Here is a 15839-nt window from a genome sequence, read left to right as displayed (position 1 = left end):
TCGATGAAAGAAACATCGATCAGCTGCCTCCTGCACACCTCTCACTGGGGATGTGCCCGCAACCAACGTACATGCCCTTGCCCGGAATTGAACCTGGGACCCTTCAGTCCGCAGACCAACGCTCTATCCACCGAGCCAAACCAGTCAGGGCTGCTTAATTTATTAATTTGTAGTTTGGTTAGTGTCTCCAACCATCCATCTATTTATCCATCTTTCTATCCACCCATCTTCCCAAAAAGTACTGTTTTGAACACCTTTCCTGGAGGTGTGACTGTGAAAGAATTAAAACAAACAAATAAAAACCCTCATAAAACATCAATGGTATCCCCAAGAAGCTAAACATTAATAGCCTAGTTACCATTCCCAAAGCAGACTTTTGGGTAATGTTTCCTTTAAAAAAAAAAGTTATAATATGGATTTATATAGGCCTGAAAAGAATTGCCTCAGAAGTTAAATGTAGAGGTAAAAATGTATACTTCAAAGGCCCACCCTAGAAGATCTTGATTTACTAGGTCTGGATCTGCCAGTTGCTAACTGAATCCTTGAGCAAACCGCTTTATTCAATGCTGCATCTGTAATAAAGAGATAACGAAACCTACCTCTCAAGCTTATCAGGAATATTAAGTGAGACAGTATACGTGAGAGCCTTTGCAATTCCCATGTTATACAGTTCTAAGGTATTGGATGCCTTTAAGGTAACTACATTTAGTAAAAATAAAGTAAAAACATCTTCAGAGGTACAGAGCCTTTTTCTTAGTTTTGGCAAACACTGTTTTGTTTTTTTGTTTTTGTTTTTTTTTTTAAATATATTTTATTAATTTTTTACAGAGAAGAAGGGAGAGAGATAGAGAGCCAGAAACATCAATGAGAGAGAAACATCGATCAGCTGGGGAAGGATGAGGAGAGGGTGGGTTGACCCTCAGGCTGACTGGCCCCAGTTCCCACAGCGGGGGCCAGACCCCTGGAGTGGGATTTTCCCTTGTGAGGCTCTGCTGCCTGTGGAGACCACCCTTTGGGTGTTCCATTTGTGAAGCTAATTGGGTGTTGCTCTGTTGTGGGATGAGGCCAACTGCCAGGTATGTTGGTTCTGGGGCCTCTTGGGAAAGGCACAGATGCAGGCTGAGGTCAGCCACTGCCTGTGCTCAGTCCAGGACCCTCTGGTACAGTGGTTCTCAACCTTCTGGCCCTCTAAATACAGTTCCTCATGTTGTGACCCAACCATAAAATTGTTTTTGTTGCTACTTCATAACTGTAATGTTGCTACTGTTATGAATCGTAGTGTAAATATCTGATATGCAGGGTGGTCTTAGGCGACCCCTGTGAAAGGGTCGTTCGACCGCCAAAGGGGTCGCGACCCACAGGTTGAGAACCGCTGCTCTGGTAGGAGCTACAGAACAATCCTCAGCAGCTTTTGTGCTGGACCAAGAGGCATGGAGGAGGTGCCACACTGTCACCTGAGGCCGGCTGCCACCCACACTGGGCCTGGGGCCACTCAGCGAAAGGCACAGGGCATGCCGAGACTAGCCGCTGTCTGCCTGGGGCCTGCAGACTTTGGAGTTTTTAAGAAATCTTGCAGCACAGGCCAAGGCTGCCCAGGAGGCACAGTTGCTGAAAGGGCCAAGGGCAGTGTTGGGTGGAGCAGGGTCTCAGGGAGTCACCAGCGTGGGGCAAGCAGTGTTTACCTGGTTAATGCAGATTCAGATTTGGTGCCTGCCTGCCCCTGCAGGCTGCGTGAGGGGAGGACTCACTATGGCCACAATGGCAGTCCTCACCTCAAAGCGACACAACTCAATTTCTCCTGTATGTCTTTGGCGCTTTTTGAGCTGCTGTGCCTTTGCAGGGGTGCCTGCCTCTGAGTGAGTGAGTCTGTGCACTAGCCCTTTAAGAGGATATGTGGGTTTTCAGCAACCCTCCATCTCACCAGGGTAGGATAGGCTGATCTCACAGCCAGCTGTTGTGGGGACTACTCTTCCTGGCACCGGATTCCTGGGCTGGGAAAGGGGGTAAAAAGGGGGCTACATACTAAACCTCATGGGGGCTCATGGGAGGCCTGCATGGAGGGCCTTACAAATTCCAAAGTAACACAAAGGCTGGTCTGAACATAAAAATTCCTAACTAAAAGTGAGTCATGGCATGTGGTCACGTCCTAGGCTGGCAGCTTCCTTGACAAAGGTCAGTCTTTAAGTGAGTCTATTATCTGCTTCCATCTAAGATAACATGCCTTGGGAATGTCAGAGTGATATCCCTTTTCCAGATCCCTCAGGGTACAGCCTCACACCAGAATGTGGGACAACAGAACTTCTTATGGTTATCTTGTTCAAATACCATCTCTGTGTATTGTAAATGTTAACTATCCTATACTCACCAATGTAAAAGAAGTATGTCTCTTCATTTTACTTTTTATCCTAAATTTGAGATTCTCGCACTTTGCTTTTTCCTAGCTCTCTAATTTACTACCAATGGATTTCATGTAATCCCCCCCTTATGCCTTCTCCTTTGATTCTAGAGCAGTGATGGCGAACCTTTTGAGCTCTCGGCGTGTCAGCATTTTGAAAAACCCTAACTTAACTCTGGTGCCGTGTCACATATAGAAATTTTTTGATATTTGCAACCATAGTAAAACAAAGATTTATATTTTTGATATTTATTTTCTATATTTAAATGCCATTTAACAAAGAAAAATCAACCAAAAAAATGAGTTCGCGTGTCACCTCTGACACACGTGTCATAGGTTCGCCATCACTGTTCTAGAGTATAAAATAAGCTGTAAAACTGCTATTCTCCAGAGCATTTTCTCAACTTGCTGAGATTTTGCTTCCAGGCAGTTGTCATCAGTTTAATTCAAATACACTCTTATAAGACTTTTTCCTAGGCTGGATGTTCTTTCCTTGACAGGAGCCTGGCATCGGGCTAGGACACCTACAGATATCCCTCTCAATTCTCAACCACCACACATGGGTGTGGGACTAGCTCATTTTGCATGTCTGCCCCCCCTACTGATCTCAACTTGGCCTCTTTCTCTATCCTTGGTTATAGGAGTTCCATTCAGCTACTTTTCAGGTGGTTGTCCAGGTTGATTTTTTTATAATTTAATTGTAATTTTGAGGTGGTCATGAGAGAAGGTGAGCACAGTACTTACCTACCTCACCGTCTTGACTGAACCCTCTGTTATGTGATTTTTTTTGTTTTGTTTACAACAATAGGAAGGTCAGTAAATAAAACCCAGATACCTTAAAACACCCCCAATGATTATATTTTGATGGAGGGCAGATGTTCTGTTCTCATAGTTCTGGGGCTGGGGTAGAGCTCTCCAGCTTTCTAACTTGTGAGACAGGACCTGTGTCACTGTGTCACGCTGCCTCTTGGGGATAGGGATGCAGATGTTCCCCAGACAAGCCCCTGTCACCCCTTTAAGAGGAGCCCTAGAACAGCAGTGTGCTGCAGGAGAATATTACACCCTGGTTCAAACCACTCTCTGCACGAGGTCGGTTACTGGGCCTCCCAGCCTCAGTTTCCTCCTTTGCACTTGTGGATAACAGCCATTTCGCAGGGGTGTGAGGGTTAGTCAGCCAGCTAGCATCGTTAGTCAAGCATTCAGCAGTGACATGATTGCTACCTTCAGGCAGTTCTAGTTTGACTTTCAGGACCTCTCTGATAGCAACCCAAGACTCTCAGGGGGAAGTTCCTGGGGACAAACCTTAATGAGCAACCAACAACCGGTAATTTATCTGAATGGACCTTTGAAATCTGTTATAAAGGTGAGCAACCATACCTAAAACAAATATCAAAGACCCAGCTCTCACATGCATCATTCACATCAGAAGAGTATTTGTATTGCCCACTCTATCCATCAGGAAGTTATTATATAAACTTCTACATCTATTGAGAAACTGCCAGTGGGAAGTTCCTGGCCTCTTGTAAAAGAGAAAGTAATTGTATAAACTAGTTAACAACTGATTACTTCCCAGGCAATATGATTTAGAGAAGGTGTTACTTAACCCAGACAATACATGAATTTTTAAAGAAAATCAGCTTTCACAGTCCTAGATATATACTGTATTTTATGACTCAAAGATCCTCTGCATCAAGTAGATTGAAGTTTTGGCGGGCACTTGTTAATATTAAAAACAAAACCGACTTTGTTCAATTTAATTGTATATACAGTGGTTGTGTTTAGAAGAATCATAGAAGTGGGCATTTAGAATCTCAAAACAAAAGTTCAAACAGCAGGAGAAGACTTTAAACATATGCTCATTGTCTCTTAGATTAGACATTCACTGTCTACATGTTTGAATTGTAGCAATGCCATCGTAAATGTCTGAGTCAACATGGGGCAAATAAAGACAAAAAACTAAGATTAGGACCAAGGACTCCTGAAGAAAACAGATTCCAACATGAAAAGCCCTCAGAAATCAGGCTGCTTTGTGTCCTGATGTAAAAAAGGAAGAGACTGTGAATATATGTCACTGGGTTCCTATTTAATCTGTGTCCCCCCCCCCCCCTTTGCTAATTTATCTTCACTCTGTTGTTGAGTCTATAGTGCCTCCTTATCAACAGAAGGTGAAAGCTGACCAGGAGCGCCAGTTAGAAACTATAACAAGCAAGGTGCTTTTCTCAGCACTTTCAGTGTCGTTATGCAAAGGAGAGTAGCCCATGCTTACTCTTGCTCTTACCTTTAATGTTGTGCACAAACAATAAGACAGTTTCCAGATTCAAAATCGATTGCTGTTTGCAGAAAAATTATACATTTTCTTCTAGACTCCTTTTTATTCTGTAAATAAATGTATGTAATTTATGAATATGAGGCCTGCAAACACTGGGTGTATGTTAATAGAACCAATGCAAATTAAAGGCAATTGGTTTTGTGTCCATTTCTCAGATAGGTAACTGTTAAGAATGTCTAGAGGGAGTTCAGCATTCAATGAGAGGTTGTGTTATAATTGTTTTCTCTGTTTAAAAATTTTAACACACTCATGTTCAGATTGAGTGTAAAAGTAATTTATTTCTAAATATCAAGTATTGAAGCTAGTAAATGATTAACTTAAAAATAGAGAACACTTGAAATCATCCTTATAATATCCCCGTCTCTCACCTGAATTTTGATATCCTTAAGTGGAGTGAAAGGGGTAAAATTATATTCCATGAAATGTCATGGGTTTGTATAGAATCTGAAAATGTAACATGTTGGTTTTTTTGTGTGTGTGGAAATAATGAAGAAAACATTAAATGTTGTGCTTTTTAAGGAATCTAAGATTCTATAGTTCTGTCTTAAGCAATTAAAACACAAAGCTTTATAGAAGGCTAAATTTGTATTTCTCGTCTTAAATCTATGAGTAGGAGACATCAATAGTTAACCATACCTGGCTGTTTACCAATATTAAACAAAGCTCAAGATCTCACAAGTAGTCAATTGGTTTTCCCCATTTCCCCATAGAAGTACAAAGTCCAGACAAAAGATTCGGTTTCATTAATAAAGCTTTTATTTCAATTCTCTTTAGGTTTATGGGTGTCACACTGCCACCCTGTGGACACGAGGCTTCCTGGCTCCTGGGGAGGTCTTAATTACTGTATTCACTAGCACTCCACCTAAAGTCTATGCAGGCCCGTCCATTGTAACAAAGGTAACACAGGTGGGTACTGGAAATATCAGGGGGAACTCTTTGTAAAGTATATGATTGCCTAACCACTATGTGTACACCTAAAACAAATGCAAAATAATATTGAATGTAAACTGTAATTAAAAAATTTTAAAGGGTACCACTTCGATGGGGGATTTTAATAATGGTGGAGACTATGCATGGGGGCAAGGGGAATATGGGATATCTCTGCATTTTCCTCTTAATTTTGCTGGGAACCTAAAATTCCTCTAAAATAACAATAATAACAATAATAATAATAGTCTTTAAAATATCATACAGACATACAAAACAGGGCAAATAGTGTGTGTGTGTATACACATATATATGTAATAGCTTTAAAATTAGTATATATGAAATTTCCAGGCATTGTTCACCATGTAGGGATTAAAAGAATAACTGTTTCCTACTAAAATGAAACTGTGTAAAATGATAGTTACTGCTTAAGCCAATTTAAAAATATGGAACTATACCTTCAAGAGAAACTACGAAACTCATCGCAGGAAGTGGGCTTTTCTAGAATTGCCTTCTGAGCTAAGTCCCAGTCTAGGATGACCAACTGTCCAAGTTTTCTCAGAACAAAGGGCTTTCAGTGCTAAAACTGGGAAGTTCTGGGAAAAACCAAGAAAAGCTGATGATCCTAAGTATGACACATATTGGTTTCTTGCCCAGGGATTTTAACATTCTTAGTTTCAAGTAATTTGTCATAGACTTACGGAAATCATAGTAATGTCTTTAGGGTAAAAGTAGAGTCTGGTGAATTAAAAGTAAGTAGAGCACATGTCATTAGCAGCATTATTCTTAATAGCTCCAAAGTGGAAGCCATCCAGAAATCTGTCAACGGTTGAGTGGATTAATACAATGTGGTATATGCATATAATGGAATATTACTCAGCAATAAAAGGGAATGAAGTACTGACACATACTACAACATAAACCCCGAAGACATTAGTATTAAGTGAAAGAAGCCAGTTACAAAGGCCACATGTATGATCCCATTTATATGTAATGTCCAAAATAGAGAAATCTGTGGAAACAGAAAGTAGATTAGTGGTTGTCAAGGGTTGGAGGGAGGGGGGCTGGGGAAGGACTGCTCATGTGTAGGAAATTCCTTTTTGGATGATGAAAACATTCTCAGATTAGATAGTGGTGATGATTGCACAACTCTGTAAATATACTAAAAGCCACTGCATAGCACACTCTAAATGGGTGGATTGTATAGAATGTGAATCATATTTCAATAAAGCTGTTTGAAATAGATCCTTGGGCTACTCTAAACTTTAAATGGGTAGTACTAAATAAAATAATAGACTTCCCCCTTATAAAGGACCATTCTAATTAGATATTCCAGTCCAAAAAGATGATGAATGCAGATAGCCCACTGCATATATTACCTGGTAAAAGGCAGTTTAATATCGAAGTTATGGTTCAAGTTAAGGTTATAGACTTTAGGATCAGATAAATATAGATTTCAGTCCCAATTCTGCTATCTCCCATCTGTGGGAAGCCAAGAAACTTTTTGAACCTTCTCAGGCCTCAATTTTCTCAACTGTAAAATGGATATGCTAATGATTATTTTATTGAACAGTAAAAGAATGGAATGAGATAATACACATAAATCATTTCTCAGTGTGTAGCACACAGACACTGCTCATTAAGTGTTTATTTCACAACAGCTATGATTCTCTGTCAATCCAAAACGCATGTAGAAGAAAACCACCAGAACCATCCTGCGGAATACATATATTTCAAAATAGAAAAATTAAACTTTGATATACAATTATAAAAACTCAAGTAGCATATCTTCAAAGCTCCCATTGTAGACTCTCTCTTCCTTAATGGTTATCTTTTAAACAGGTACCTGATTGAGGCCCCGTAGCCCTTGACCTCCCTCACACCAGGCTTCCGTGGTGATACTATAGCTCTGTACTGCGCTCCATTCTCTAGGCCAGTGGTTCTCAACCTTCCTAATGCCGGGACACTTTAATACAGTTCCTCATGTTGTGGTGACCCCCAATTTCATTGTTACAAATTGAACATAATTAAAACATAGTGATTAATCACAAAAACAATATGTAATTATATATGTGTTTTCCGATGGTCTTAGGCGACCCCTGTGAAATGGTCGTTCAACCCCCAAAGGGGTCGCGACCCACAGGTTGAGAACTGCTCCTCTAGGTGGTCTGCTATTAATGTTCTGATGCCTGGGGTTAGAACTCACCTGTTTCTCCAAGTTCAGTCTTTGAAATAGAAAACTAAACATTATTTTAAATTATGTTGTAAATATATTTCAGTAACATTAAATTATACCATTTAATATTTAATTATATAATCAAAATATTAATTATATTTTGATAACATTTCATTAAAATATTTAGAACACTTAATAATATAAACATTTAAATAATATTAAAGAAACATTAATGATTTTAAAGATAAAGTTATATTATTCTATACCCATATTTTAGAGGGGTTTTAAAACCATTTATCATTGGAAAATTTCTTTGGATACAATTGGAACCTTTGTCTGACATATATGTCGCAATATTTGCAAATGCAATGCTGCAGATAAAGACATGCCGATCCTTGCTAATCTGAAATCATGGTTTCCTAGTTCTTCATCTGCTCTGAGTTTAAACAGTACGTCTATTATCATAACAGCAATAAGAATTTCTAAAAGAAACACTTTGTTCTCACTCGTGATCTTGTAAGTTGTCAAAGTGCTCTCGCTGAAAGTATGTGAGAGAAATTGAGAAAACTTCTAAAGAAAACAATGTGCAAATGTTTTAAATTTGTGAGCAGATAACCTTGTTATATTAGCAAAGACTAGTTCACTGTTGCAATTAAAAATCACAATACTACATCTCATTTAGAAACAAAATTACATAAAGTTTACATAATGTTATATCTAGAAAGCAACCTGCAGACTTAACCCTTAGCCCTGCAAACCTGTCATTTTTTCTATTTAGAACTTATTACCATATGATATAACTTAATCCATGTTTTACCTATTTATATCTGTTTTCTCTTCCTCTGGCCCCTGCCCATGTGAGGACAAGATGTTTAACTATTTGGTTCACTGTTGTCTTCGCAGTGCCTTGCGTGATTTTTGGCAGATAGTAGGCCCTCAATAACTGTTGGATATTCATTCAACAGATCATTATGACTAATTTAAGCCTTAACTGGAACAACCTGAATATCTAAAGTGACAACATTCTTAAATAGGTGGAGAAATTGATTAAGAACTTACAATGGGGCAGATACTAAAACTTTGAGATTGAATCTGTTATTATCTCCATTTACAGATGAGCAAATTGAGACCAACAGAATTTAGGTAACTAACTCCCAAGCTCACTTAGCTCATAGATGGAGCCAGGATTAGACATAGGCTAATATGGGAATCCATGTTCTAATCACTGTACTATTTCCAGGAGAGAGAAAAGGCGAGGGCTCTGGCATTAGAGACCTGTTGTAGGGGATAAGAGAAATAAAGTTCTTTGAAATCTAATACCATGTCTACCACCAGTAAACTCTCCATACATATCAAGGGTCAAGAACCATTTCCTGATTTACCAAGAACAATAATTATTGAAGCAAAGAAATCTGAAAGAGTCCCATTCTACTCTTTCCTAGGTGAACTTTGATGTGCTGTTGGAAGGACAGTTTTAAGTCTGAAGTCAATATTCAAGCTAATTGGTTTTGTGCTCAGACTAATGAGTTATAAATAGTAAATATTCATAAATGATATAATTAGTTATTAGTAGGGTTTCTTTTTTAAATAAATTGATTTCTCAGTATCTATAATAAGGCCAGTGTTGGAGTTTTTCCCACGTCACTCACAGCTTAATAATTACAATTATGATCACACATTTCTTTTTTTTTAAATCTTAATGTTGAGATTATTACAGATGTCCCTCTTTTTTCCTCCCATTGCCCCCCTCCACCCAGTTCCTGCCTGCTCCAGGCCTTTGCCACTCTATTGTCTGTGTCCATAGGTAATGCATATATGCATATAAGGTCTTTGTTTAATCTCTCCCTGCCCCCCCCCATCTTCCTTCCCTCTGAGAATTGTCATTCTGTTCCAATTCCATGCCTCTAATTCGATTTTATTCACCAGTCTATTCTGTTCATTTGATTTCTTATTCGATTATTTTGATTTTTAGATTCAATTGTTGATAGGTATGTATTTGTTGCCATTTTGTTATTCATAGTTTTGATCTTTTTCTTTTTCTTCTTCTTCCTCTTCTTAAGGAATACCCTTCAACATTTCATATATACTGGTTTGGTGGTTATGAATTCCTTTAGCTTTTTCTTGTCTGTGAAGCTCTTTATTTGACCTTCAATTCTAAATGATAACTTTGCTGGGTATTGTAATCTTGGTTGTAGGTCCTTGCTATTCATCACTTTCAATATTTCTTGCCAATCCCTTCTGGCCTACAGTTTCTGTTGAGAAATCAGCTGACAGTCATATGGGCATTCCCTTATAGGTAACTAACTGCTTTTCTCTTGCTGCTTTTAAGATTCTCTCTTTGTCTTTAGCCCTTGGCATTTTAATTATGATGTGTCTTGGTGCTCTGTGCAGCAGCTTTTCCATATGAATGGGCCTGTCCTTCCTCAGGCTAAAGGCCCAAGACCCAGCACCAGCACCAGCCTGCCTTGCTGGTCCTCTTTGGGTTCCTCTTGTTTGGGATTGTCTGTGCTTCCAGGACTTGTAGGTCTATTTCTTACACCAGGTAAGGGGAGTTTTCTGTCATTATTTCTTCAAATAGATTTTCAATACCCTGCTCTCTCTCTTCTTCTGGCACCCCCATAATGCGAATGTTGGTACTCTTAAAGTTGTCCCAGAAGCTCCTTACACTATCTTCATATTTTGGGATTCTTTTTTCTTTTTTGCTCTTCTGGTTGGGTGATTTTTGCTTTCTCATATTTCAAATGCTCTCAGAATCCTCTACTCTACTGTTAAATCCATGTATATTATTCTTTATTTCATTCAGTGTATGTTTAATTTCTGACTGGTCCTTTCCCATGTTTTTGGAGGTTTCTAGAAGATTCTTGAGTAACCTTATAACTGTGGTTTTGAACTCTATATCCAGTAGTTTGCTTTCTTCCATTTCTTTCATTTGTGACATGTTTCTTTGTCTCTGCATTTTGGCTGCTTCCTGTGTTTGTTCTATGTATTGGGTAGAGCTGCTATGTCTCCTTGAGTTGGTAGAGTGGCCTTATGTATTAGGTGTTCTATAAGGCCCAGTAGCTCAGCCTCCCAAGTTGCCTGAGCTGAGAGCTCTAGGTGCACCCCTTTGTGGGCTGTGAGCACAGTCTTTTGGTAGTTGAGACTTGATTACTGTTGGTGTCACTGGGATGAATTGGCTTCTAGGCCAATTGGCTGTGAGAACCAGCTGTGGGAGAGCTGCTGTGCAGGAGACACCCCTATGGAGCAGGACTTGCTCCAGTGGGGCTTTGGTGCTCACTGAGTCTGCCCCTTGAGTGTGTCACTTATGTATGTGTAGAGCTGTAATCTGGTATGGTCTGACACTGACCACTGGGTATACTGGCTCTTGGGTCTCCAAAGAGGTGCAAAGTCAGCCACTGCCTGGGGCTACCTAGCAGGAGCTACAGAGAGATCTGCAGATTCCTCCGCTTTGTATTGGATTTGGAAATGCCCAGGTGAGGCCCAGCTATGAAGCAAGGCAGGCTGGTGCTGGTGCTGGTGCTGGTGCTGTGTCTTGGGCCTTTTATTGATAGGTTTGGGGTTCCCTGACCCAGCTGCAGCTTGTTTGAGAGATTTTAGCCTAAAGCAAGGACAGGCCATTCATATGGAAAAGCTGCTGCACACAGCTTGGGTGGGGTTATAAATTGGATGAGGTAGGATATTAGGGAATCACCAGGGTGGAGCAAAAAGAAATGGCTGCCAGTCAGCCCTGTGACCAGGGAGGCCTCAGCATAGGAACAATGATCCCTGTGAGCACCTCTGTCTGGAGAAAGCTGCCCCAAAGTTCCTGCCCCGATGCCAGTCAATCCAGTTCCTCCTGCTATGTGTCTGTGTACCCCCAAACCTCGCCCTGGTGCTGACGCTCAGAGGAAGCAGGACCTTGTAAGATCAGTTCCTGGTGCCAGCCTTTTAAGAGGAACAGCTGGGTCTCTAGCAACCTCTGTGTCACTGAGCCCCAATCTGCACTGGTTTTTACAGCCTGTAGTTCTTACTGCCTGTAGGGACTTCTTTTCCCACCTCTGGGACCCAGGGCGGGGCATCTGGTGTGGGGCTGGGGCCCTTTGCTCCTCTTGGGCAGCCTCCTCAGAGATTATTTCCCTTATGATTAAAAAAGCAGCCCACGTGGGTGCCAGACCAGCCCATTCTGCACCTCCATACTTCCTACCAATCTCAGTGTGCTTTCTTCTTTACTTCTCTAGTTGTAAGACTTCCATTTGGCCAGCTTTCCAGTGATTCTGGGTGATGGTTGTTCTGTGTTTTAGTTGTAATTTTGATGTGGTTGTGGGAGGCAGCGAGTACAGGCATTTGCCTACACTGCCATCTTCTGTCTCCCTGATCACACATTTCTTAAAGTGTATGACTTCATTGAAAGGCAAAAGTCCTGGGGCTTGGTTCTCACGGTAAAAGTTTCTGCCTCCCTCAACTGAGGTTCCCTGTCTGAACAAGCTCCATTCATGCTTTCCCTGTCCTCTGGCCACTATCTGTCCTTGGGCAATGGCTTTGTTTTTGTGTGTCCATATATTTCATGCCTGGAGCAAGGGTTTGAAACAGCAGCAATTCTGGCCCAAGCAGTGGTGGCAGTGGAGTGTGGGGCAATCTGCAAGGTCATTGGTGGTGCTCTGCAGTGCAGTCCTTAGGCCTCAGTGCCCCAGGGGCTGGAGAAACTGCATGAACAGCCAAGGTTGGGGGCACTCTTGAGGGAGGAGAACAGTGAAAACTCTGCTGTAGACTCTGGTTCCTTGATATCTGAGGGCTGGGAGAAGGGGGAAAGGTTCAGGAGCCTGACTTTGCTTTTGAAAACCTCTTAACTTTATTACTGAAGCACTTTTCACTTCAGGGCTAACTTCACGTCAAATGCTTACATGGTTATCCAGTATCTGGCCTCAATGTCTGGAAATATCTTCCATGAAGACAGTGATTTTTAATCTACAATTACATTTAAAAGGCTCCAAAATGCAAATACTTAGGAGATTTAACAAATAGAAAGCAATGCTTTTGTTAGGAACAGGAGTATAGAAGGTGCCTGGAAGAGTGGAGGTAGGTCACTCTAGAACTATGGGCAAACCGTAGGGTGCCAGCAGGGTGCCAGTATTCGCCTTGGAGACTAGTGGATCTGACTGCAAAAATTCAGCCACCAGCTAGGGCACAGGAGCCAGGTGTCAAGGAACAGATTATTTGTAAAGATAGAAACTTGGAGAGATGTCTAGCAGAAGTTTACGGAACCCCACACTCCGGGCAGAAGCTCAATAAATGGAAGTGAGTCACAAGGTTAAAGTGAGAAATCCAGCAAAGTTGACCAGTGCGGTCTTCACCTATGGAATGAGGTGCCTTAAATTCTGAGCAGTGGTAGGATTGAGAGACCAGATAGGGAGTGTGGGTGCGTTAGTTTACTTGTGAGAAGTTGGGGGCTATGGGTGCAAGGGGCCAGAGGAGGCAGACAAGGAAGGTGCTATAAAATGCATTTATTTTTTTGCTGTGAAATCACAGTCTAAATACTGTAATAAACTAATATGCTTTTGCCCAGCCAGCATGGCTCAGTGGTTGAGCATTGACCTATGAACCAGGAGGTCATGGTTTGATTCCAGGTCAGGGCACATGCCTAGGTTGTGTGCTCAATCCCCAGTGTGGGGCATGCAGGAGGCAGCTGATCAATGATTCTCTCTCATCATTGATGTTTCTATCTCTCTCTCCCTCTCCCTTCCTCTCTGAAATTATCATCATCATCATCATCAACAACAATAACAAAAGAGGTGGGGTCTAATTCCTCTCTCCTTGAATTTGGGCAGTTTTGTGACTCTCTGGTAATTTAGGAAATGCAGCAAAAATAACTGATTTCTAAAACTGAATCATAAAAGACAATGCAGCTTAACACTGGAGTACTGTCACCAAAGATCCAAGCTACCATGTGAACAGTTTAATTGCTTGGAGAACATCGGGCTATGGAGAAGTCCAAATAAGCCCACGTGGAGAAATCACCTGGAGAAGATATGTGAATTAATTGATCCAGTATTATATTATTGGGCTCTTAGACTGTTTCCCATCTTTTGCAAATGTAAGTCATTCTGCAACAAATATCTTTGAACACACTCCATTTCTCACTAGTGCAAATCTATGTGTTGGTTAAATTCCAAAAATGAGAATAAGCACAAAATCTTGAGTTTGGAAGGAACTTGATAAAAAAAATGAACTAAGGTCTTCCTGGAAATACTTAGTGGTCCATCTTCTTAGTGAAGTAAAAGTTACAAATATTATTTGTGCTCATCAGGGAAAAGGCACTGGCAATGCAGTGAAGAAGATAAATGTTGTTGTGGTGAGAAAATCCCTTAGGTAAGGTAGACCCTTCTCTGATTTAAAAGTGTATTTTGTAGAAAGAGGACCATATTCCTCTGACCAAGAAATCGAATGGTTGTCTATTTTTAAATTTACATTCTTTAAAATGCAGGGGGGAAAAGCAGGTAGACGGTGGAAAAAGTTTTTCAAGAAAACAAGTTTTAGGGGTCAATTTTGGAGTCAGTACCATTCATCTTTACAATGTACATCAGTTTTGTCAACATTTACTAAAAGATGTTCAGCTCAAAACAAAACCTTATGCATGTGTTGCTTATAATGAGAATCTCGTGCCATTAAGGGAAGGTTAAGTATATTATTATCCTTTATTTAAGAAGACAAGGAACTTTATTTGATACTGTAGATTGTCATGAGAGAAAGACCAGCAACACAAAAACATCTGACCTTAAAGAGTTAACCCTGAGCAGTCTAAAAAGTAGCTGCCCTAAATGACTCACTGCTGTACTTTGCAGATTTCAAATTCTTTGTTTAAACTTCAGCTTAACTTTATCTTGATGCTGGGCTAATTGAAATTTTTACAATATTTCCTTTTGAAGACAGTTACACTTGTACATATCTTAGGTCTCTGCGATGGCTAGTTCCAGCTCTCTGTCTCACTAGACCTGATAAGGCAGCATTTTAGTTAATATGTAGTGAACTCCTGAAAGCACTCTACCAAACCTCCTTGCCTTTACCTCACGGTCAGAGTATTTGTCTATTAATTTCATCTTTGTTTGCTTTTTCATTTTAAAATATGCTCTTGGTTTCAAAGGGTTCTGTTTTTCCTCTCGGCCTCATCGTTTGACTTAGGCGCTTCTATTTTTCTTATAATTTTTTATTATAATAGTGCTACTGTTGGCTAAAGTCTAGGTGGTCAAAACCCAGTTTCCTGCCGAGCAGAACCAGCCTCAGGAAGGTGAAGTGGTGGGTGATCCAGAGAAGCGTCCGGGCTTGGGACTGGGCACGCATCACCTGCTTCCCACTGCGTTTGTTTGCTTGCCATGCCAAGCGCGCTCCTAACCTTTAGTCAGTGGGTGATTTTCTTTATGGGAGTAAAACAAAGCTAAGTGAAGAAATAGCTGTTATGGGCATATGACAAGCTATCTAGGATTCAAAGGTCTAAACTAAAAGGTGTAAGTATATCATTAAAAAAAAAAAAGTCCACCAGCCTCTCCTTCAACTGAAGTGATGAAACCCGAAGAATTCACATAGCGAAATGGAGAAAATTGGAACGCGCATCTAAAGTCCCGCCACTGGACTGGTGAAGTGATGAAGAACAGTTACTGGCTTATCCTGAAACTTGTCAATTTCGTGACTCTTGGCTGCCTATGGATTTCTGTGAGTCAGTGTACAGTTTTAAACAGCTGCCTAAAGTCATGTGTAACGAACCTGGTAAGTTTTACCGGTCTTGCTATTTGTCTTTGTGGGAACTAAAACATAGAATTCAGCTTGTTATAAAGGTTTGAATTATTTTCACTTTATAAGAAGTTTTCTCATGAGGAATATTGTTTTTTCAAAGTAAGTTAGGACCCTTTATAATTACAGAAGGTAGGGCAGGCCTATTTTATTTATCTGTTCATAGATTTTTGGGAGGACTGGGATTTGAGTAAAGGAGGATTAAATGCAATCAATTGTTCATGCTTTAAAAAAATTATAATTTGAGAACT

At 40.5% G+C, this 15839-nt stretch overlaps 1 protein-coding gene across 1 annotated transcript in view; it reads left to right on the top strand.

Moving 5' to 3' along the window:
• The first annotated feature begins 15441 nt into the window (after positions 1-15441).
• Positions 15442-15839, top strand: part of ROS1 (ROS proto-oncogene 1, receptor tyrosine kinase) — an 89238-nt gene continuing 88840 nt past the window's right edge. Inside the window, 1 exon segment of the mRNA XM_023754174.1 lies at positions 15442-15564. Coding sequence (XP_023609942.1) covers positions 15442-15564 — 123 coding nt within the window.

This window comes from Myotis lucifugus, unplaced genomic scaffold (genome assembly GCF_000147115.1).
Source record: "Myotis lucifugus unplaced genomic scaffold, Myoluc2.0 scaffold_57, whole genome shotgun sequence".
In the NCBI taxonomy this organism is placed as follows: domain Eukaryota; kingdom Metazoa; phylum Chordata; class Mammalia; order Chiroptera; family Vespertilionidae; genus Myotis; species Myotis lucifugus.
The sequence above is the reverse complement of the archived record's forward strand: the minus strand, read 5'-3'. Positions and strand labels throughout refer to the sequence as shown.